Source organism: Macrotis lagotis, chromosome 7 (genome assembly GCF_037893015.1).
Source record: "Macrotis lagotis isolate mMagLag1 chromosome 7, bilby.v1.9.chrom.fasta, whole genome shotgun sequence".
NCBI classification, from domain to species: Eukaryota; Metazoa; Chordata; class Mammalia; order Peramelemorphia; family Peramelidae; genus Macrotis; species Macrotis lagotis.
Window position 1 is genome coordinate 128,452,393 of NC_133664.1, and position 24,481 is coordinate 128,476,873.

Genomic DNA, 24,481 nt, shown 5'->3' on the forward strand with positions numbered 1-24,481 from the left:
AGTAGATTCTGCCAAAACTCAAGTTCCACTGACATAAGAATCAAGGACTAATTTCATGTTGTGATGAGGCAGCAGAGTAGGGTTTTGTAGAGGTGTTGAAGAATTAAATCTATAAAAAGTCACCCCTTAAGGCTTGATGTTGAGGAAAACTTTCTGACTTAGACTTTTTAACAAAAGTAGGATGGGCTAAAACTGAAGAAGTTCTCCATCCTTGGAGGCCTTTAAGCAGAGGTGGGTAAACATTTATCAGATATATTATATTTGGTATTCCTTTTATCTGTAGGTTGGAATAGATGGTTATTTAGGTTCCTTCCAATTCAAATTCTAAGATTCTGTTTTTGAATTGACAATCTTTTGATCTGATACATTGGATTGTAAATTAGCATTAACCTTTTGTGGTGAATGTATTCATATCACTTAATTAAACTTTTAAATTCTTGGAACTCTAAGTTATTACAAAATCTCTAATTCTACCTTCTCAAGAGAGGGAATTGGTTGATTGTGGACTCAGCTAGCCAAAAGTTCAAATTATACTAGGAAGGAGCATATTAATAGGAGTGAGGAGTCCTGGATTATTGTCCCCAATTCTTCCAGTTAATAGCCAGGTGTCCTTGAGTAAAATCACTTAACCTTTCTAAACATTTCATTATCTGATGACCTGCCTACCTCACATGAGGTTCAGATGAGCTCAGTAAATGCTCTGGAACTTCATTCCCAAACTCCAACTCACATGACCTTGAGTGTTCCTTGTTACCTCAGAGCCCAGGAGTAGGAAGACCTTGGGAGTGAATGCAAGAGAACAGGAATTGCCAAACCACTGCTGGTAGGTCAAATGCATTGGCCTGTTTTTGTACCACCTGTAAGTTCAGGATTATTTTTACATTTAGAAAAACCTGTAAAAATGTAAAAAGTAGCTCATAGGATAGGTAGTGGGTCAGATTTGGTCCTTGGTCTGTAGTTTGCTACTGACCCCTGCAATATAAATTATTAGCCCCCATTAATTATCAATGGCTATCAATTAGGCAGACTGACTTAATTAGCTTTAGTCATGGATATTTACCCTAGATAATCTTCCCAAACACATACTTTCACAGAAATCCAGGGATAGAGGTATCAAACTAAAAGCACATTTGGATAAGGAGTAACACAGAGAATTATTTCCTCAAGTTTAGGGTAAGGTGTCATTTGTCTTTGGTCTCTTTGTAGAGTCTTGAAGCTGCTTTCCCTCAATTCATCCAGTCTTCCTTCTGCTCCTGATGCAGACAATGTCCTCAGCAATTCTGGGGACATTCCTAGGACACCAATCTCCTTCATCTCTCTCTGGGTTCTACTCTTGACTCTGGATTTTCTCTATGATAGCATGGCAGCCCTTTTATTCTGGAAGACCTTAGGCTTCTACAGCCTATTTCTCTGACTGGGAGGACTATATTTACTATTCCCAGAGGCTCCATTTTAAGGAAAGTAGCCAGATCAGCTGTGTTCACTCCCTTATTCCTCTCCTGGCTCTGCTCCTGATTCTCTAGATTTTCACTTATGTCTCCAAGGGGGCACATTCTCCCACTCCTACTCCTCTCTTCAGCTTCCTTTTTTTATGTGATCTTCCTCCATTAGAATGCCAGTTCCTTGAGGTCAAGAACTGTCTTTGCTTTCACTTATGTGTTCCAGTGCTTGGCACAATGCCTGGTGAAGAGTAAATGTGCAATAAATGCTTGATGATTTGTCTTCTGGCCAAAGGGAAGTGGGGAGACTGAGGCAGAGGCCAGCACTCTTCTCCCCCCCCCAACTGATTCCTACTCAGAGGCTTCGTCAATGAACTTCCACCTTAAGCTGTTAGATGTTTGAATTTCTAGGTTCTGAACTAGTTTGTTATTTTATAGTCAATCCACAGAGAATAATGTTACTAATAATAGCAATCCATTCTGGTACAATGTTATTCTAGTTAATCCAATGCCTTTTAAGGACATCTAAATCAATTAAGACTTTTTCCACCCTTTGTCTAAAGTTTATGATTAATTAGATTCAAATAAAAATACAGATTTGCAAATTCAGTTTTAATTATTGTAACAGGTTGGGATGACAACAAAAATTTTAACAACTCATATTTTTGCGACCAGTTTTAATGCCAGTTTGAATTCAGTTTAAAGCTCTGATTTTTATTTTCAGGTTTCTAAATGGTAAAGGGATCACCTTTCAGAAATAGGATCATATTTTATAATGTAGTACAATAAGCAGAGAAGCTATGTGATGTATGATAGATTATTTCATTTTTAGGAACAATTTAATCCTTTTTGTGAAATTCAAGGAATACGTATTTTAATGTATAATAGTATTACAATTATTTATACATTATATGACTATATATTATTAGCTTAAATTAACAAGTAATAAATATTATAACCTAAAAAGTCTCAAATTAAAAAAAAAGCTTCAGTATTTCAACAGACCTGTGATTTCATCAGCCCAAGCATTCCTTCCACTGGAGCAAATTTTGACCCATTCATGCCCTCTCCTCTGATGTGATTCTTGTCCACATCTTTCCATAAATTCTCCAAAGAGGAGTCTGCTCAGTGAGTTTATGGTTACCATCTGGTCTTTTGTTATTTTGTGAATACCTGTTCTGCCAATGTATTAGTCTTGACTCTTGGTAGATGGCCACCTCTTTTTTTTTTTTGGTCATCCACAACCTTAATGGTTTTCCTACCACTTCCTGCATACAGGTCATTACTGACAATGTAATATAACCTTCTTCCCTGCACCATAAATATTTCCATTGTCTGTTTTTAAAATATAAAATTTCAAAAATCTATGGTTATTTTCTTAAATTCTATTTAACTAAGGCACAAGAATGCTTCTCAATGTCATTTTTCATAATTAAAGTTTACTGTGAAGTATCTCACACTGAGGGACTTTTTCTTCTACTCCTCCTTTGCTCTCCTAAAACTACAACTACATCTTTTATGGACATGTTTTCAACCTACTATCACAATGTTACCATATGTGCTAGTTTTTATCTTATAATCTTAAAAGTTTATTGCTTGTATAAAAACTATTTTTCAATTTATTCAAAGGTAAGGAAGAATCTCAATAAATAAAGTAGTGACAGAGGACAGATAATATTATTGTATATATCACAGACTCATAGACTTTACAGCTAGAAGATCATGTAATCCAAATTTATTTCATCTTTTAGATAAGGAAACCAAAGTCAAGAGAAGTCAAATTGCTTGCCTCATGTCACAATAGTTGCAAACAACAGAGCCAGGATTAGAAGTCAAGACTCTTGAATCTCAGGGTCATAGCTCTAAAGAAATCATTTTGATTTAAGGTCTTATAGGGGAAACTTCTCACTCATATCTAATAGACAGTTGGAAAAATATCAGAGAAACTTCTTATATTGAGAGGTGTTAAAAGCCAATAAAAGAACATGGGAACATGATTTAAGACAGATAAAAATGCAAAACAAAAAATGAGCCATCAAGGAAAGTATGAAGTCCATATTGAGTTAAAACATGTAAAATCTCTACTTAATCACAATTTTTTATTTTTACCTAATATTTGACGAATTTCTGGCCATTCTCTCTGAACTTCTAGTATAGACTTCAGTTTATCACATAGAGGGACATAATCCATATAATCGATTAAAATACGCATAATTCGACCCACCAAATGCTTCATCCAAGGAACTGTAATAAACTCACAGAACTGAAAGAATTTTAAAAATATATAAAAATTTTAAAGCAACATATATATGAATATATCATAGCAAATTATTTATAATGAAATTATTAAAATATATCCCCCCCACACTTTTGCAGAAGACAAAGGTCCCAGGAAATCAATTCTTTCATCTCTGAGTATAGTTGCAGGATCTCCTTTCTTTATTATAAAATAAAAATAATGGAAAATATTTTTTCTGAAACTATCAACTCAGAGAAATATGATTAAGTCTGAAATAATCATGTTCAGTAATAACTGATAGAAAAATGCTTGCTTCTACCTTTCATCAGTCTTCCATCCAATAACCAGACCCCTCCATTCTTAGATATTTTCCAAATCTTCTGCACTCAATTTAACTCAACTCTAATTCAAAAGGTAACTTGGAACTTTATATCATGTATTTTATGTATTATTGTAGGTATCTGATAGGAGTATTCAAGTAATGGAAACACCATCAGAACTATTGTTTTCTTGATTTGTGTGTGTGTGTGTGTGTGTGTGTGTGTGTGTGTGTGTATGTACGTTTTCAAGTTCTCATATGCAATATTGCTAAGTTGATAAGTAAAAGAAGACTAAAACAAAACTTAAAGAAAAAAGGGAAGCAACTTACCGGGTTATCTTTTATTACACAAGAAGTCCATCCTGGTAGAACATCTTCTTCAATCTCAGACCACACAAAGGAATTTCCAAAGATATCCCCATGCATGCAATCAAAGCACATCTCTACTTGATAGCCATTATTCAGCAATAGCCTAAGCATCATCTCATCATTCAAAGCATACTGAATGGCGCTGGGGAACCTGGTGTCATTCACATGCATGAAGTAACAGTTGACATTTGCTCCATGGGAGAGAAGCAATCTGACAATTTCATGATTGCCAGCTCTCACTGCCACAAGTAGGCAGTTCAAAGGATCTTGGTTGGGGTCTGCACCTGCAGCCAAAAGAACCTCTGTACAGAGGATGTCGTTGTTGGAAACAGCAAAATACAGTGCAGTCTTCCTTCCATCATCATAGTTCTCAGAAATGTGATCAGCCAGGGGAGTATTGACATCAAAATCATTTTCAATGAGTAATTCCAGACACTGCACATTTTGGCCTTCAGCTGCTGAATGAATGGGTGTTAACCCACTTTTCTGTATTGCATTTTTGGATGTTACTGGAATGAGGTATTTCAAAGCTCTGAAAAATAGTGTCAAATATCCATGCTACATAGATTTAAAAAACTTCCTCATAAAATCTTATTTTTCCTTACAAATATATTTTGATATAAAATATTTTAATCTTATGTATATACTCTTCCTAATTAATGTAAGCTTTTTTTACCTTCCTGCTCTAAAATGTCCAAGCTTTACTTTTGATTCTGATTCTTGTTTCCTTAGAGACTCTTCAAAGTTTCCTTTGAATAATCAGCACTTTTTTTTTAAAAGAGAAGCAACATAGTACAGGCTTTGAAGACAGTGGCCTTTGAAGACTTGGTTTCATGTCTTGCCTCTTACACAAGTTGGCTGTGTGACCATGAACAAGTCACTTAACATCACTATGGCTTAGTCAGCTTTCCAAGATTACAAATTAGAGAGTCACTGACTTGTATATAAATAAAGAAAATTTTTACTTGAAGAAATTCCTCAACTTGAATCCTCAGTTCCTCAACTCAATCCAGGTCTGGATCCCTCCCCAAATTTTTAAACTGAACAATGTTATGCATAGAGGCAACTAAAAAAATCCTTTAAAATTATAAAAATCTTTAAAAGGTCAGGTTTAGTTACAGAATAGCACCCTTGAATATTTTACTTTGTTATATAAACAAGGTGAGAAAGCTCTGTAAAATAATATAATGGATATGCATCCTCTAGCTGTGTTTATGTGGTTTGACCATAAAAAGAACAACTTTACTATTCCATTGGAATGTCAATCATCTCAAACATGATCACTAATCACACAGTTTCTAGGGCAGGCGATAAATGGTTGTGAACTTTTCACACTTAACTGCTCAGCTAGATCATGTACGAATGATATAATTAGAGATAATTTGATTACTTATGGCATCAAATTCAGAGCTATCATGTGTGAATTTATGGACACTGGGATTAAATCCAAATAAAAGCAAACAGTGCCTCATTTACTCTCATTTATGCAGCACTGTCAATTTAACCCTCAAATCTCAACATGATGTAGACATGTCCCTGGAGTCTTGGAAGTTTTGTCAGCATAAACTCTGGCAGGCCTACCAAGGTAGAAAGGTTGCAATTATGATGGACTCTATGCCAGTTGTCCTTGATCAGCCTAGCTGACTTTGGAGAAACTGTCACCTAACTGGTCATAGGATGATAAATTTTTCAGTCACAGTAACTTAGAAAAACTATTTGCTGAGGCATGGAGGATTTATAATCTGTTTTAAAAAAAGATAGTTCCCACACTGACAAAATTATATTTCTTTGAAGTTCTGAAATATAATGTGACTGTGAGCAATCTATTGCCAAGTAACTTTGCTCACTTGGCTTTTGAACCTTTGTGAAATATTCAGCAGCCATCATATGGTGTGTGGTTACTATTGGTAATACTGGTTTTCTACTGCTTTTTATAGAGGTTAATGGTACATGAAGTAATAAAATCACTCCAATTTGTACAGACTATGGGATAATTAAAATTTATTTAAAAAATGGAATATTTAAATCTAACCTTATCTATTAGCGATTAGTTTTTACTGTGGGTTGAATAATGTACAATTAAAATATTATCACATTGAATAATTAATGCAAGACATTGTGGCAAAGCTTGGTACAGTAATAAAGTCATCTTTAAAGTTTAAACTTTAAGCCTACAAGAAAAAATTTCAGAAAAGGCACTTTTAGCTTTTCATTAATTGTGGAATAATTAGAGGATTTTGAGGAGAGAATCAATCCAACATCTGAATGTGTCTTCTGAGACTTACTTACAGGTAATGCCCTTCATAGGCAGCTCGATGAATAGGAAGGTGTCCTGATCTATTAGGCACATTTCCACTTCCTCCATATTCCAACAAAAGAGAAATACAGTCAGGATTACCTCCTCCTGCTGCCTCAAATAGCACAGATGCCCCATCATCCGCCAAAGAGAAAACATCACCCCCTAGGATGAGACATTTTTCATAAGGAGGTCTGTGTAAAATTGGCAAAAATTCTTTCCCCCATAAAATTACCTGTTTCATTTTTCCATATTTAGTAGAAGTTAACCTTATCACAACAAAACCACCACCAGCACAAAACAAGATAGACATTATAGACAGTAAAGTGTAACTGTATAGCATATTTTTTTTAGGTTTTCGCAAGGCAAATGGGGTTAAATGGCTTGCCCGAGGCCACACAACTAGGTAATTATTAAGTGTCTGAGACCAGATTTGAACCCAGGTACTCCTGACTCCGGTGCTTTATCCACTGTGCCACCTAGCTGCCCCTTGTATAGCATATTTTAAAGATCTGATACAATTATGGTGTTGAAAGTAATCTTAGTGGGGCGGCTAGGTGGCACAGTGGATAGAGCACCGGCCTTGGAGTCAGGAGTACCTGGGTTCAAATCCAACCTCAGACACTTAATAATTACCTAGCCGTGTGGCCTTGGGCAAGTCACTTAACCCCATTGCCTTGAAAAAAGTCTAAAAAAAAAGAAAGTAATCTTAGAAGTCAGCTTGTCAATCCCACTACCCTTCCCACCCCTTACTCCTTTCTACTAGCTTTATTCTAATAACTAATTTCTCAATGTTGATTTTCCTTCCAATGATTTAGACTGTAACCTGACCATGTGTGACTACTCATTATGACCCTTATACATGTTCTCCCAAGTGTTAGCCAGGTATAGTCTACACTATCCCATAATAATAAGTGATAAATCTCCACTCATTCCTTTATCTAGTAATAACTTCTTTTATTTACAAGGCACAGTTAAGTGCTGATAACAAATAGCTTTTGCCGGTCCAGTTTCTTTCCTTGTACCTTTATGGATGAGATGTTCTAACACATCACAGTGACCATACTCAGCAGCAACACCCAAAGGTGTAATTCCAAATCCATCCCGCAGGTGCACATTTCCTCCATTCTTTAGAAGCAGAGAAATAATATCCTTGCGGCCCTGTTTGGCTGCCTCATGCATTGCTGACCATCTTTTGATACACGGCACGTTGAGGCTAGTGTTGTATTTAATCAGAAGAGACACCATGTCATAGGAACCCTTTTTTATAGCTTGAAAACATAAAAAGAGTTGAGATAAAATTTAACCGATCATTAATATACTTATTCTAAAAACTAAATTAGAAGAAAAGGCTAGAGGATCACTTGATAGTGGTATTTTAGCAGGGATTATTCATCAGATTTGAAATGGACTCTGTGACCTCTACTATCCATTACAGCTCTTAGATTCTGTAAACAATCATCCAAGGTGACTGTTGTGCTTTTACTTCAAAGCCTTAAGGAGAAATAAACTTTTCACAGAACATGTCAATACTGCTCAATGACTTTAGGACTCACAAGGGACACTTCAAGATTTCCACATGAACATATACCTTTCCTCATGGAGCTCATGCTAAGATTTTATGGTTTTGCTTTGCAAAACAAAATATATTATGAATAAGATTACTACTGATAGTATAATAGTATAAGGTTAAGTTTTAATTAATGTGCTAGCACTTTAAAAATCCCTGTCTGCTGAAACAGTGGAGACACGTTGGGAGAAAATTTGTTGTAGTTGAGTTGTTTTCAGTCCTGTCTGACTCTTTGTGATCCTGTTAGACATTTTTTTGGCAAAATACTGGAGTGGTTTGTCATTTCCTTCTCAAGTTTATTTTATAGTTGAGCAAACTGGGGCAAACAGGGTTACATAGCTAGTAAGTATTTGAGGGCAGATTTGAAATCAGAAAGATAAGACTTCCTGAGCCAAGGCCCTGTATTCTATCTGCTGTACCACCTAGCCGCCCCCTTGGGAGAAAATCCATTTATCCAAATGCTGCTGCCTTTGTTCAAACACTTTAGGATCTCCTTTTATGGAATTGTCCTTTGAAGTTGTGTGTCAGCAATGAAAGAACTTGCTGGGGAGTCCAGGAACTAGCCAAGGAAAAAGAAACACACAAGGAACATACAAACACATGACATATATACATATATGTTGTGTATGTAGGTGGTAGGACATCCGGCATACACATAGATAAGAAAAGTGTACACTGTTAGCGTTTCTGACAAATCATATACCCCCAAGAAGGAGAAATGGCCTGCAAGTTATGTAACCCAAGCATGAAGCAGTCTGTGATTTGAGACTAATCACTCGAGTTCTACTGAGAAAGAACACAATGCATCATTTGAATGCTATGGAGAAAAGGTTGGGACTGGCCTGTATTTTAACATATGAACCCATCTCATAATGGCATAAGAGTTTCCAGATCCTTAATCCTCGTGTGTGACTTCTGTGACTTTACAAGGCTTAAAATGGTGACGTTTTCATTCCAGGGGATGAGCACTATGCTTGCAATCCTAGTACTTCCTGTCTCTGTACCCCCAGTCCATCCTTCAGATAATTTTAAATTCTAATGCACAGGTCTGATCATGTCACCTTCCCTACTCAGAATAAACCCAAACCTTGATGTTGTCTACATCTTTTTTTGTAAATACTTGTTTGCATGTCGTCTCCCCCATTAAACCGCAAGTTCCATGAGAATAGGGATTGTCCTTTTCCTTTCTCTTATCCACTCCCTGGCAAGGAGTAGGCACTTAAATGTTAACTGATGGACTATTGTCTATGAGATGAATAATAAACGCCTTAGTCAGGCATTTAAAACCCTCTGCAACTACTTTCCCAGTCAAGTTTTTTTATACTTCATTCATTCTACATTCCAACCAAACTGGAGCACTCACTGTTACCCAATCTTGTCCTGACCCTTTCTGTTTGTGTACTTTTTACATAGATTATTCTCAACACTAAGAACACTGTCTCTTTCCTTTTCTGCACCAGTTGAAATCTTTCTTCAAAGAAACTAGCAACTCCTCCACAGAAATTTTCCCTGATCCTTTCAACCTAAAATAATTTCTCTCTGCTCATATGTAATTATGATCCATTCTCTGCATCTCTTCTTTGCCCTTTTATCATATCATATTAAAGAAACACATTTTATAACTCCCCATTTGATTATAACTTCCACTGGGGCAAGTTCTGTACCATTTTTCATCCTTGTTTCCCTGTGCTTAACAGTGCTGCTCTGTGTGTAAACATGCAATTAATAATGTGCTTTTGCACATGTGTTTTACATATATGCAATCTGTATGTGCTTTAAAAATGTAAGTGGTGTAAAGTGGAGATTTATAGTTTCTTATAAAATATTCTTGTCTTCTGCTGTATATATATTATATATATATATATATATATATATAATATGGAATTGATCTTTCTTTGGTGATTAAGTTCAGAATAAAATAACTAAATAGTTTCAGCTGGAAAGATTGGGGAACGTTGCATGAAGGAAATATCTATCCCCTAAGTTGTATCTTGAAGAAAGGTAAAGAATCAGGAAGACAGAGATGTGGAAGAAATCCATTTCATGAAAGTAGGTAAAACAGCATGATATAAATTCAATGACACATTTCTTTGGCTGGAATATAGTATATGTGAAGGGACATAATGTGAAATATGATTAATAAAAATAGGTTAGAATCAGATTTTGTCCAGGCTAGTGTATTTGTATTTTATCCTGCAGGCAACAGGAAGCCTCTGAAAGTTTGCAAACAGGATGCTGACAGGGTCATATTTGTATTTTGTGGAAATCATTTTGGCAGCTATGTGAAAAGATAAATTGTCATGAAGATAAGTGAAGATAAAGATCTGAGTAAAGAGTTATAGTGAGAGATGAGGAGATGAAATTGGCAGGACTTGGTAACCAAGTGAATATATGGGGAATGGGAAAGGGAAGAGTTGAAAAATTTAGTTATCAAGCAGAGTGATTGAAAGAATTGTGGGGGCGGCTAGGTGGCACAGTGGATAAAGCACCGGCCCTGGAGTCAGGAGTACCTGGGTTCAAATCCAGTCTCAGACAATAATTACCTAGCTGTGTGGCCTTGGGCAAGTCACTTAACCCCGCTTGCCTTGCAAAAACCTAAAAACAAAAGAAAGAATTGTGGTACCCACAAGAGAAAGAGGAGAACTTGAAAGAAGAACAGGTTTAATGGGAAGACAAAGACTTCCAAAATTTTTAAGTTCAAAGTTCTACTAGCACATCAGGTGGACATATCCAATAGGCAACTGGACTAAAGCTATGAGGGAAAGGGAAAAGATAAGATCACCCAGAGAAGAGGAAGGAAGGAGAGTAAGGAGAGAGCGGTGTTGTGGAAACCAAAGGAAAAGACAATATTCACCAAGAGGGGATGTTCAACAGTATCAAGAGAGCAGGCAAGGAGGGTGCAAACTGAGAAAAGGATCATTTGATTTAGTCATTATGAGAGCACCAAACTTAGCTGTGCAACCTTGGGCAAGTCACTTAACCCCATTGCCTTGCAAAAATGAGAGAGAGAGAGAGAGAGAGAGAGAGAGAGAGAGAACTGATAGTTTTTTTTAAGGAAAGGAGAGATTTGGATTGTTTTAGGTATTAATGAAGAAGCAAGAAGATAAGGAACATTACAGATGAGAGGAGGAATTATTGCTAGGGAAAGCTCCTAGTGTTTGTAATGTCAGGGAAAGAATTTGAGCTCTGGTTCTTCTTTATTCCCAATAAGGTACTCTATCTATGATCCTAATTTACAATTACAGAATAATGAAGTACTGACCACTGAGCCCTTGTGACTCTACCCAGAGTCCCCTTTGATGCAATACCCTTCTTGGAAGAGCGTGGATGACCATTTGCTGCATGGTCATGATACTATATAATGAATTTGCTTTAGAAGGACTTTGGGAGCATGAGTACATATTTTGTAACTACTAAAATCACCAAATAAGGAAGGAGTCATTTCAATTGACTAGAGGGTGCAATAAAACTATTGAAACTCTCCCCTATCTCTTGGTTTGATTCCATGGAGCTGGAAGAGATCTGGGTTCATCTAGTCAAATCCCTTCATTTTACAGATTAAAAAACTGAGACCCAGAGACCTTACCCAAGGACACAGAGCTAGACAGCAAAGGGCAGAGCTAGTATTTGAACCCTAGGTATTATACAGTGCTCTTTTTAGAGAGGTGGTTAGGCTTATCCTGTGAATTCACATGTAAGAGTTAGAGAAGCAATTTATTTAGAAAAGCATTCATCATTTGCATCAGAATCTGCCTTTCCTAGCTTCATGGAGAATAATGGAGACATTTCTCAAGCATTCCTGACAAATGAGTACAGGTTGCAGGAAATATAATACGATTTTATGGAATGCATGGTAGTAATAATTTGGGAATGTTTAATAAGTGTGGAAGATAATGTAAACTTCAAGAAAATGCAAATTCCTTTCATTTGAATAATGTATAGAGTTTAAAATCTTCATTGAGTTGTCCTCAAGTTAAATAAACTCAGGTCCTTTGACCTTTCATCATTTTAAACCTTTAATGATTTTAGTTGCTCTCCTCTGGCCTTCCTCCAGACTCTCTATATCGCTCTTCAGTGGCAGTCCTAAACTTAGTTACATTGAGTTCCTGCCAGGAACATGTGCATCCTAGGAGCTCAAACAGTTGTTGATAAGACTGACTTTAGAATCTGAGAAATGATTTGAAGGGGTCATTCTTAGAGGGTCCAAAATCTATATAAAGTACCCTTGCAAAAATGAACAAAAACTTTACCCTAAATTGAAAAATGAATTAACTTCTCACTCTCCTCTCAGGAAAAAAGAAACATAGCTTAAATAAACATTCTTTACAATTCATTCTGGCCACTTACCCTTCCTACTTGGGCTACTATCTAAGGCTTCGTGATATTGTCTGCCCCATTTGAAAATTATGCCTTTATTTGCATGCATATATGCATGGGTGTCTAAGTGTGTGTATGTATGTGAGCACATGTATGTGTACATTTTAGAGTTAGGGAAGAGAAAAGGATTCATGTTAATATATTCCCATAAGAGTTTTTGAGGGAGTTTCCTTTCTTCAAACACAATAGAGAAGAGGTGTCATTAGAACAGAATTGCAGAAGGGGCAGCTAGGTGGCACAGTGGATAGAGCACGGGCCTGGAGTCAGGAGGACCTGACTTCAAATCTGGCCTCAGACACTTGATAATTACCTAGCTGTGTGGCCTTGGGCAAGCCACTTAACCCCATTGCCTTATAAAAAAATATCTAAAAAAACCCAGTTGCAGATAAAAGAGTTGCTAATCTTTCCTTTTAGTTGAGTCTTTGAGATTTTCTAAATATATCATCATATTGCCTGTAAAAGGAGATAGTTTTATTACCTCATTCCCTATTCTGATTCCTTTTTTTTCTTACTGCTATTACCAAATTTTCCAATACAATATCGAATAATATTGGTGACAGTGGATATCTTTATTTCACATAAAATCCACAGCTAGAGTTAGAGAAAGGAGGGGGCTTTGATAGCTTTTGATTCAAACTGTCTGAATAAACAATTTCCAAAAAGAAGGATGTGGGAAACAGTCTAAGGAGTACAAGAGTGCACTAAGGAATAATGTACACTGAGTGTGCATTAGAAAGACTGGACTTCTGAATATAGGTTGTGTGTGGAGATTTAGTGTCATCTGTATGTAGATGATTCTAGAATCACAGATTGAGAACTAGAAGGGACTTTTGAGGTCATTCAATCCAACTCCACTTGTTTTAAAGATGAGAACACTTGGGGGCAGCTAGGTGGTACGGTGGATAGAGCACTGGCCCTGGAGTCAGGAGGACCTGAGTTTAAATCCGGCCTCAGACACTTAATAATTACCTAGCTGTGTGGCCTTGAGCAAGCCACTTAACCCCATTGCCTTGTAAAAACTAAAAATAACAACAACAACAACAAAAATCAAACCTAAAAAAAAAAGATGAGAACATTTAAGCTCAGAGAGGGTAAGTGATTTTCTACAAGGTCATACAGGTTATAAAGGGCAGTTCATGAGATTCAAACTCACATCTTACTTCAAAGAGATTAGAATGGAAGAGCAGAGGAAGAGGAGTAAAGAAAGCCAAGGATAGATATTTGGGAAACCTCCCAAGATGGTGATGAAGGGCCCCTTGATTGCAGGGAGAGTTGATTTTACCTGGTGAGGAAGCCTAGTTTCAACCTCTACCCCTTGGTTAGAATTTAGAATCCAACCTTCTCATGATGGCAAGTCACACAATAATAAATTAATGATAAACTAGAAGCTAAGCTACAAAGTAGTAGATAAAAGAATTGGTATTTGCCTATCCTGGTTTATCCATACACAGCAAAACCCATCCAACTAAGTCAGAGGGTGACTAGCCACCAAATGACAGAGGCACAAGGAGGAAAGAAGAATGGATCTTGGGAAGTGGGAGTTATTAGCCAAACCATAGCTAGTATAGGACAAATAGGGCTTTGCCTCAGAGCATGAACATGGTGTACGGGTGCCCCACCTCCTTTGAACTTCATCTCTATTTCTCACCTTGTAGTTATCTATCTTCCTCACAACTGATCTCAGGCTTCTACCTCAAAGGTCGAACCACTGTGGTACTGCTTTTGTTATGCTCCACAATTACCCAGGCCATCTTCTTCCTGAAGGGATTATCTCATCACCACTACTGCCACCCTGCCCTGGGTCTTCCATTTCCCCTTTCCCTCCCTTCTCTAACCAACCCCAATGAATTTTATCACAGAGGCATTTAAGGCTCTGGTTATTTAAGTAAACTTATTTTTAGTAGAGACCATGAACATCATATAGATTTCTTTGCCAATTAACCATAAGCGCCTGTGTGTCTAGCACCTAAAAGAATACATTTACCAAGTAGAAGGGGAGTTTCTCCTTTGAGGTTTTTGGTGTCTGGACATACTCCCTTTTCCAGCAGAGATGTTACATTTTCCACCAAGCCAGAATTGATTGCTAGGGTTAATGGTGTTTCTCCATCACAAGTATGATATTCCCAAAGAGATTTGTAGGATGCTGAAACAGGAAAAACATTGGGAGGAATCATGAAAATACCAACAAGCACAAATTCCAAGATTTTATCACATTTATACTCTTTTATATTGATTTCATTATTTACTTGCAAGTTAAATTTTTTGAAAGATTTTATTTATTTTGAATTTTACATTTTTTTCTCCAATCTTGCTTCCTTCCCCACACCCCCACAGAAGGTAGTCTGTTAGTCTTTATATTGTTTCCATCACTTGAAAGTTTATTAGAATGAACCCATTGTTGAACATGGTGATAGGTTACAATCTCTGGTTTTCAAACTTAGCAATATTTTCTCTAAATCAGAAGCTTTCTCAACAGATTTGCCTAGAAAAATGCTGAGGTCTTAAAAAACTCATTAAATATATGAATAGCAAAAAGATATTAATTCTCTGAGTGAACAATCAACAGATTTTTATGGAGCTCTTCCTATGTATAGAGTTCCATACATTAAATCCCAGAAAGCTAGAACCAAGAAATACCTTTCAAACTTAAAAGATTAAATTTGGGGTTTAGAAAAAGGAAATCCTACATTAAACATTGAGTTTACTTGTGTATCCCATTATCTCAAGATATAAAGCCAATTCAAATTAATTCATGGATGATGTCCTTTATGGTTGGCATGGCCAAAAAATTAATTCCCAAGGAGAAATCTCTGAACTTAAAACTAGGCTAGTCCTTAAAAAGCAGGCATACACTGTTGCTTACATCATGAAGCTTTTCGAGCATTGTAAAATCTGCTTAGAGCTCACTTATTTTTCAATGGAAATTAGGCAGCATAAGTGATATAAAGAAGGCCTCTAAAGAAATTCATAATTTAAATGAGGAAATGAACCTGTTATATTGCAAGAGTTAGTAATAATTGAAAAACAACTCATGCCTTCCACTAGTATCTTTACAGTGTCAAAATAACTCAAAGAAGGACCCCAACATGTTGGTGGTCTCTTTGTGGTAAGCTTAGAGGAAGACATGGACAATAGTTGCCCAGGAAGAACAGGTATGGATAGATTGTGATCTGCATTATTGCAGGAAATATCCATATTGAAGAGATCATTGAGTCACTGGAATACCGAGGACTATAAATCCATAATGGTTTACTAAGGAGTGGGATGCATTTCTCTTTCTTTAAAGGACAATTTAAATCTCTCAAAATACTCCTGGTAGCACTCTCAGAATCAGAATGAATAGACCCACTATGGGTCTGCTTCAAATGGCAATTCTTATATCCTTATATTGGACCATGATTTGAACAACTCCTCCAAGAATTGCTTTTCTCAAGTTCCATCTACCACCATTTTACTCTTCTTTCTAGTTTATTTTTAATCAAGGAATGCAACTATAAGTTTTTTTATTTTGTTTTAAGATAGCTGAAAATATTTGGGTTCACTTACCATCCAGAACAATTTCAAGTATTTGCTGGATGGGTTGAACGGCAGCCTCATGCAGTGGAAACCATCCATTGTCATCAGCTTCATCTAAAGCATACTTATATTTCACATAATCCTGGAGCTCAAGGATTTGACCTAAAGAAAACATTTAAACTGGTTGTAAATTTCCATTCTTAGTATTGCAAATCTTCCTTTCCAATATCCTATGAACAATGTGCATCATTACCTTTTTTGATGGCCTCTACAAGTTTTCTGTTTTGCTCACTTACAGATACAAATCTAGAGAGAAAAGATAATGGCTATGTTATTATACCACTTCAAGGCATCTAATGATTTAATTTTCCATTGATTTCCACCCACATGCATTTATTCAAGCCTTATAAGAAATGCATGAATATATAAGGCTAACATACTTTTTGTTCTTCAAATCTGTAGAAAATATATTTAAGAGTAGACTTGTGAAATTGAATTTTCAACAGCAATGACATGGTACAGGTGGCATACCTTATCTTTGAAACCAGCTCTAAATAATGCAAAATAAAACAGAATTGAAAGTTGCCATATGAAAATCAATTAATTCCATTATCCATGTTAATCACCTGCACCTGGATGCCTAGCTCAAATAAACTAGCTAATTAAAATATAGATAATTTTATTTTTGTTTATTGATCACTATAGATTGTGATTTAGTTTAAAATATTGGCTTTTTATCCTAAATGAATAAATTGTTGATTATACATTTAAATTTGAGCTCTACAGATCTTGTTTAAATGGGAGCACAGAGTTCACTCTGTAGAGTATCTTCATTTATCTGATACAAAAATAAAAGTAGGGAGATCATTTGCTGAAGATCCTCCTAGTTTCTATCGATTTGTTATTGTTGGTTATTTCAGTTGTGATTCCATTTGAGATTTTCTTGGCAAAGATACTGGAGTGTTTTGTGATTTTGTTCTCCAGTTCTTGAGGAAACTGAAGCAAAAAGGGTCTGACCCTTGACCCGGGGTCTGAAGCCAGATTTGAACTCAGGAAGATGTCTTCTTTACTTCAGGACTGGCACTCTATCCACTATACTACCAGCTGCCTGAGTCGCTATCAATACCTTTTTGCCAAAATGTCATAATCTATATTCTCTTTGTGTAGCAACAAATGAGTTATGTCTAAATTGTTCAATGCAATCATTTTACAGCTTAGCTATTGAAATAATGTATGTACTTTGTAAAGCTTATATCACCATATAAATGTCAGCTGTCCTTACAAAAGAGCTATCATGATAGAATGAAAAATATATTGGACTTGGGTCGGGAGAGTTATGTTATGTCATATAATTTACCTGAGCTTTAGTTCTTCATCTATAAAATGGGAATAATAAAGTCTATAGTAACAACTTTTCAGGGATAGTGGAAGAACAAAATAAGATAATGCATAAAGTACTTAGTAAACCCTAAGATACTCCATAAATGTTAGGCATTATTACTATTTAAGATAGTATGTAAAATAATGTCTTTTAAGGTTCTGAATCAAAAGATTGTAAATGTTATGATAGATTTTATTATATAATATGATATTTTGTAATAAACAAGGGTGAAACTAGCTTAAACTATTTCAAATATGACATCAGATTTTAACATGTAGTATATTTTTATTTAATTCTGTTGCTTAAACAGCAATATGATACTGTAATTTATATGATATTTTTATAAGGCATTTTATATTTTGAGAAAGACTGATAATCAATCTACTCATTTAACAAATAAGCTACAATTATTCTGTGAGTCTCATAATTTCATAGATAGGGAAACCATACCAAGCAGTTGACAAGTACATGGATTGTGCAGGATTCCATTATATTTATCAATGGCAGAATGGGTGCAAGACTACAAAAATCATCTTCAAAGCTATTTAGGAACTATCCATCTAAGTAATATGAGCATATTATTTCTTATTTGATGCTATTTTTTGGGGGGGGGGTTGTTGTTTTTTAGATTTTTTTTTTTTTTTTTGCAAGGCAATGAGGTTAAGTGGCTTGTCCAAGGCCACACAGCTAGGTAATTACTAAATGTCTGAGACCGGATTTGAACTCAGGTATTCCTGACTCCAGGGCCGGTGCTCTATGCACTGTGCCACCTAGCTGCCCTGATGCTATTTCTTGTCAATTTATAATGATTTTAGAAAAAACAATTTGGGTACATTTGGGTAGTTCATCTAAAAAATTCTCACATATTTATAGAAAATAGAATTTGTGGATTTAATGAATTTAGGAAAAGTTTTAGAGAATTGAATTTGTTATTCAATTTGTTATTTCAATATGAATTGAAAATATCCAGCCTCTTATATTTTTTGGATCTGGACAATATAGGAATTTGTTTTGCTAAACTATGTTTAATTGTTACAAGGATTTTTTTCCTTTTTCATATTTCTACCTGGGCATAGGGCTGTGTTTGAAAGGTAGAGGAAATTGATTTTTGTTAATTGAAAAATAATAAATATATTGAAAAATATGCAACTAATACTCCCATTTTCTATCAGGGTATGAATGAATATATCTTACAACTGTATTGGAAGGGTTTTCATTGATGAGGAGTAAGGGGAAGTTTTTTGATTTTTTTGATTTTAAAAATTATATTATCAAAATTAGATCTTATAGGGGGCAGCTAGGTGGCACAGTGGATAGAGCACCGGCCCTGGAGTCAGGAGTACCTGAGTTCAAATCCAGACTCAGACACTTAATAATTACCTGTGAGCCACTTAACAAGCCACTTAACCCCCATTGCCTTGCAAAAACTAAAAAAAAAAAATTAGATCTTATGTACTTAATCCCTATGACTCCCACCTTTCAGGATGAAGCTCTTTCTTGTTGGCTTCAATGGATTCTTGGATGTTAAGCTGAATTTCATAATCTGTGAGATGGTCCTCATCCAAGTCACCACTTTCTTCCATGTCCTGGTGTAATGTTAAAGCAATTTTGCAAAAGTCAGTAGTTGACCCACAGCCATATTTGTAATTAATGTGACAGCTCAAATGAAAGATATGAAGTTAACTAACTTAAAAAAAAAACAAACACAACTCCAGTCCTTCCCAAGAAACATTTAGCATGTCAAATCACATGTTAAAATTGAAATATTTAAAATAGCATATTCATTTATTCATTTGATATTTATTAAACACCTCTGTATAATGCATTGATAAATATACTATAGCACACCTTGTTTATATTAGTATTCCTTCTCTAAATAATTAAAAATATCTGTGTGTGCATATATATACACATATGTATACATGCATGTATATATATATGTATACAAATGCGCACACACACAAAGGGATAGGTGGTGCAGTGGATAGAGTACTGGCCTTGGAGTCAGGAAGTTTGAATCTGACCTCAGACAACTGACTAGCTATGTGACCTTGGGCAAGTCACTTAACCCTGATTGCTTCTGCTACAGGGCATCTCTAATCATCCTGATTCGAATCCAGCCACTGGACCCAGATGACTCCAGAGGAGGCCAAAGTAGGGCTGGCTGTGACTTAGTTCAGCACCCCTTCACTCAAATCCAATTCATGTACTTGTTGTGGCATCATCTCCCTGATGTCGTGGCCTTCTTCAATCACAAAGGACAAACATTAACCACACCTACCTCACAGTGTTGTTGTAATGACTAATTTTATAAAATGATTTGTCCACCTTAAAGCACTCTATAAATGCTAGTTGTTTTTTACAAATGTAAAATAATAGCTACATTCTGAAGACAGTTTATGTATAAAGCTCATAAAGCTGCTTAAAAATGCTTATAGAAAACTTTTTCATAGTAGCAAAAAATTAGAGACAAAGTTGGCAAAAACTGATTGGGAAATGATTAAACAAATTGTGGTATATAAATATGTTGTTCATTCATTTCAGTTGTATCTGACTCTGAAGTTTTCTTGGCAAAGATACTGGAATGGTTTGTCATTTCCTTCTTCAGCTTATTTTACATATGAGGAAACTGAGGCAAACAGGGTTAAGTGACTTGCCCAGAGTCACACAGCTAGTAAGTGTCTGAGGTCAGATTTGAACTCAAGTCTTCCTGACTTCAAACCTGGCACTCTATCTACTACCTAGATGTCCTGTTAATATATATATAGAAATGATGACTGAAAGAATTGATGTTAAAAAAAGTGAGCAGAACTAAACAAACAGTATATATCAATCAATCAACAAATATTTATTGAGGGAAAACAATCCCTAATTACCAGCAGTTTACATGATTGAAATTTTTTTAAAAGAAAAAAGATACACTAAAAGGCTGCTTAATTCAGATTATTTGTAATGATCCTGACCAATCTTAGTCCTAAAGGACAGATGATGTCATACATTCTCCTCTTTCATTAAAGATGTGGGGAACTACAGGTATTCAATTATATACATTTTCAGACACACATATTTTGTTAATTAGCTTCAACTATTTTTCTTTTTTACTCAAGTAAGTTTAGTGGACATAGGAGTAGAGCAGGAAATGGCATAAAATGTCATTAATAAGGATTTTAAAATATACTAATAGGTGGGTACATGAAGAATGGAAGCAGCTAGATGGCTCAGATAGAACTCTGAGCTTAAATTCAGCCTCAGACACTTTCTAATTGTGTGGCCCTGGGCAAGTCACTTTACCTCTGTCTTAATCCACAGGAGAAGGAAATGGTAAATCACTCTGGAATATTTACCAAGAAAACCTCATGGACAGTACTGCCATGATATAGGGTCATGAAGAATAGGATATGACTGAACAACCAAATAATAACAACATGAAGGACAGTTGTAAGTTACAAAAATTGTCATGAGAAATAGAAGTGGATGGACTCATTTAGAAAAGCAGAGTTGGTCTGGTTATTTTGAGAAAAGTTGTCATGAAAAGAGAGGCATGAACTCTCAGCCATCATTGTTACTTATCAGAAGGTGGACAGCACAAAACTTCAGTGAGATCACATGTTCTCTTTTCAGTCACACCCAGTCCTACACCCAGGTAGGACAATATTGGGTTGTTTTTGGGTCTTTTTTAGGTTTTTGCAAGGCAAATGGGCCTAAGAGGCTTGCCCAAGGCCACACAGCTAGGTGATTATTAAGCATTTGAGACCACATTTGAACCCAGTTACTCCTGACTCCAGGGCCAGTGCTTTATCCACTGCGCCAACTTAGCCGCCCCCAATATTGGGTTTTGAGGTGCATGTCAAGGATACTATTTCAAAGACATTCAACTAGGAAGCTTTACTACCATTGCCCTAAATTAGCTTTTACCTATACAGGGGGATCTTTCTGCCTTTGATGGTGTTAATTATATGCAAACAAATATGCACTTATTCAGCATCTATCCTATGCCAAACATTATTCAAGGCACTAGAAAATATATTTTCAGACATAATTCAATCTCTGTTTTATTTTTAGGCTAAGTTGTTTCAACTCAACTTGGGACTTTCCAAGTCTAACCATATGCCACCCCCAGCTCTGGGTTTCTCATTCATACTTCCATCCTTCTTCACTTTACTTTTTCTTACCCACAGTGACCTCCACATATAAATTACCATCATTTGCTTCTAAATCTTTCTTAACAAACACATCCTATTGGCTATTCAATTTGTGGTACATGAATGTTATTAATGTACAAGAAGAAATTATAACTGAAGAAAAGAAAGACGCATGAGAGAACTCATATTAACTAATACAGAGTAAACAGAATCGGAAAACCAACACAATCACAACAACAATGTAAATGGAAAAAACAACAGCAAATCTCAGACTGAATGCTATATAATTATAATGGCCAAACTTGGCCTCAGGGAAGAAAGAAGACAATATATCTCCCACCCATCTTTGCAATGGCAGGGGATTATGGGTGTATTGCATATACTGCCAGATTTGGGTGATGTACTATTGTTTAATTTTAAGTAAACTAATTACTTCCTCTCTCCCACCCTCCCACCCCTGCCTGTCTCTTTTTGTGCTTTGTTAGCCAAGATGGTTCTCAAGGTAGGAAAGGGGGGTAAAATATATTTGGAAATGAAGGTAACATAAAACAAAAGATATCAATAAAAATGATTAAAAACAAACAAAACAAAGCCCACAGCTCCTTGAAATCCTCCCTGATTTTCCCTGCCACTCCCTGATTGCTCATTTACTATGAGTTCCCGCTACCTTTCTGTCCTTTATTGTTCCCACTGTATTTGGACTTGTCCTCATTAGTGTTCACGTGTGTTGTTTTGTAACCCTCACCCCCCCCCCCCAATCTTTTATATCACTATCCTACTTCCTCTCTCACCCCCCAAATACTCAGCAAATGGCTGTTTCCTCAAGGGACACAAGGCTGACTGACAAGCACCAGTGTTTCCAGGTGGCACAATTAGCTGATGAATATAAACCTGTGGCATTGCACGTTGCCATTATAACTAAGATTGCTATGGTGCTGGGGGATTGGATGGCCCAGGGGATTAGTAATGGGATACAGGGCCTTTCACCTATTTAAATCGTAGGTTTAAATCCAGGCCTAGGGAGCCCTCAGGCTCTCAGGGAAGAGCTTTCTTCAGGATGGACCCTCTCTCAATGGAGAAAAGGCTTGGACTGTGGGACACCTCAAAACTGTTGTTTAGACACATGCCTACAAAGTTGCTTGGATCTGCAACACTGGGTAAAGCTGATTCTCAAACTAAATAAACCCCACACCCTCTACAAGTTGCCTTCACATTTTCTGGAGAGATCCTGAATTTGATAGGAAGATGTACATAGTTTATGCTGAGACTTTGACCAGTCCCAGTACATATGATAGACACACACATTTGGACACAATAAGATGAAAGGAATGATGAGATAAAATTATTAAGTCCCTAGTCCATGTGAGGACAGTCACTTGAGTCACAGTTGACTTAAGTCTTACTTTTGCCCTAGAATGGACCAAACAACTTCTTTAAGTTCCTTCCAGTCTTTTGAGTCTAAGATACCTATGATAGGACCAGTATCTACCAGAAGTCCCCCATCCCTGTGTGGATTAGGAAAAAGCTACAAAACTACAACTTCTTTGGCCCAGGACCTAAGATGTTCCCGATGGTCTCTTGTTGTGTTTATATGACTTCCTGGTCATCTAAGGGGCAAAAAGATCCTGCTTCCTTGGGGTAGAGGCCCTTCAGCTTGATATCTGAAGACCACACTGAACTCTGCTGAACAGATGTCTTTCATAGAAGGATAAGAGAAGTCTTAGCTACAGATGCTGAGGCTACTATTCTCTTGTCAGAGTCTTGCTGTGTTAAGACAAAATATGTCCCCTTTTGTTAATTTATAAGTGACTCATTTTGACCCAACATGGAACCTGATTATCAGGGTTTCAGTGTCAAACTCATTCCTAACACTCCTTAGGATAGTAAAGTGACTCATACAAAAGGAATGAATTCATCCAGACTCCAAGTTGCAATTTGGTATTTTATGGTGTTTTAGTTTGGTGGGTGGTATGAAACTCAAATAGAAATAGGGGTCACTAAATCTACATAAAGATCTTTGTTGGCCACATGTTTTATATAAATAAATAAATATATATATATATATATTTAAAAAATCAATATAGCAACACCTTAAAATCAGATAGGGAATACATTTTAATCTGGCTTGGGAGTGCAAAAGACCCAAATATGTGACACCTATGTTTTAGAACATCCCATTAACTTCTTAAGAAACAATTTCTATTCTTTTGTTAATGAATATATGATAAGTGGACTCACAATGCAAAGGGATATAGTGGATGGTATGCTATAGTTGTTGTCAGGAAAACCTAGATTTGAATCTCACTTTTAACACTAACTGTATGACATTTACCCCTCAGCCTAATTTTCTTAATCTGTAAAATGGAAATAATAATATTTATATGGGCAGGCATATGACTCAGATAGTGTGCCAGATCTGAAGTAAGGAAGACTCATCTGAATTCAAATCTGACCTCAAGCATTTACTAGGTGTGTGACTTTGGACAAGTCATTTAACTCTGTATCAGTTTCCTCATCTATAAATTGAGCTGGCAAAGAAAATGGCAAACCATACCAATAAATTTGCTAGTAAAAACCCAAATGGATCATGAAGAGTCAGACACAACTGAAACAACTGAACAAAAAAATATAATAAGAGTAACCACAATAATAACTGCATTGCCTACCTCACAGGATTATTGGGATGCTCCAATAATATTATATACATTTGAAAATTTTAAAGCACTATTTAAATGTCAATTATTATTTTCATCCAAGGAGTTCTAAGTACTAGATCTCAATAGCAATATTTGTTCACATATCCCATTTTACCAATAGGATAACTAAGATTCTG

The 24,481-nt window shown here is 36.1% G+C and overlaps 1 protein-coding gene across 5 annotated transcripts in view; it reads right to left on the reverse strand.

Annotated features, from left to right (window-relative positions):
* ASB15 (ankyrin repeat and SOCS box containing 15) overlaps positions 1–24,481 on the reverse strand; it is a 59,740-nt gene that overhangs the window by 12,555 nt on the left and 22,704 nt on the right. For 4 of the 5 annotated variants that reach the window (XM_074193800.1, XM_074193801.1, XM_074193799.1 and 1 more), the window contains 8 exons: positions 18,983–19,092; positions 16,379–16,431; positions 16,156–16,287; positions 14,594–14,752; positions 7,688–7,933; positions 6,656–6,827; positions 4,328–4,898; positions 3,549–3,702 (listed from right to left, as the gene is read on the reverse strand). In XM_074193800.1, the coding sequence (XP_074049901.1) occupies positions 3,549–3,702; positions 4,328–4,898; positions 6,656–6,827; positions 7,688–7,933; positions 14,594–14,752; positions 16,156–16,287; positions 16,379–16,431; positions 18,983–19,089 (1,594 nt within the window). In that variant the 5' untranslated portion in view covers positions 19,090–19,092. Of the gene's footprint in view, positions 1–3,548; positions 3,703–4,327; positions 4,899–6,655; positions 6,828–7,687; positions 7,934–14,593; positions 14,753–16,155; positions 16,288–16,378; positions 16,432–18,982; positions 19,093–24,481 lie in introns of those variants that run through there. The other variant, XM_074193803.1, reaches the window with a different exon arrangement.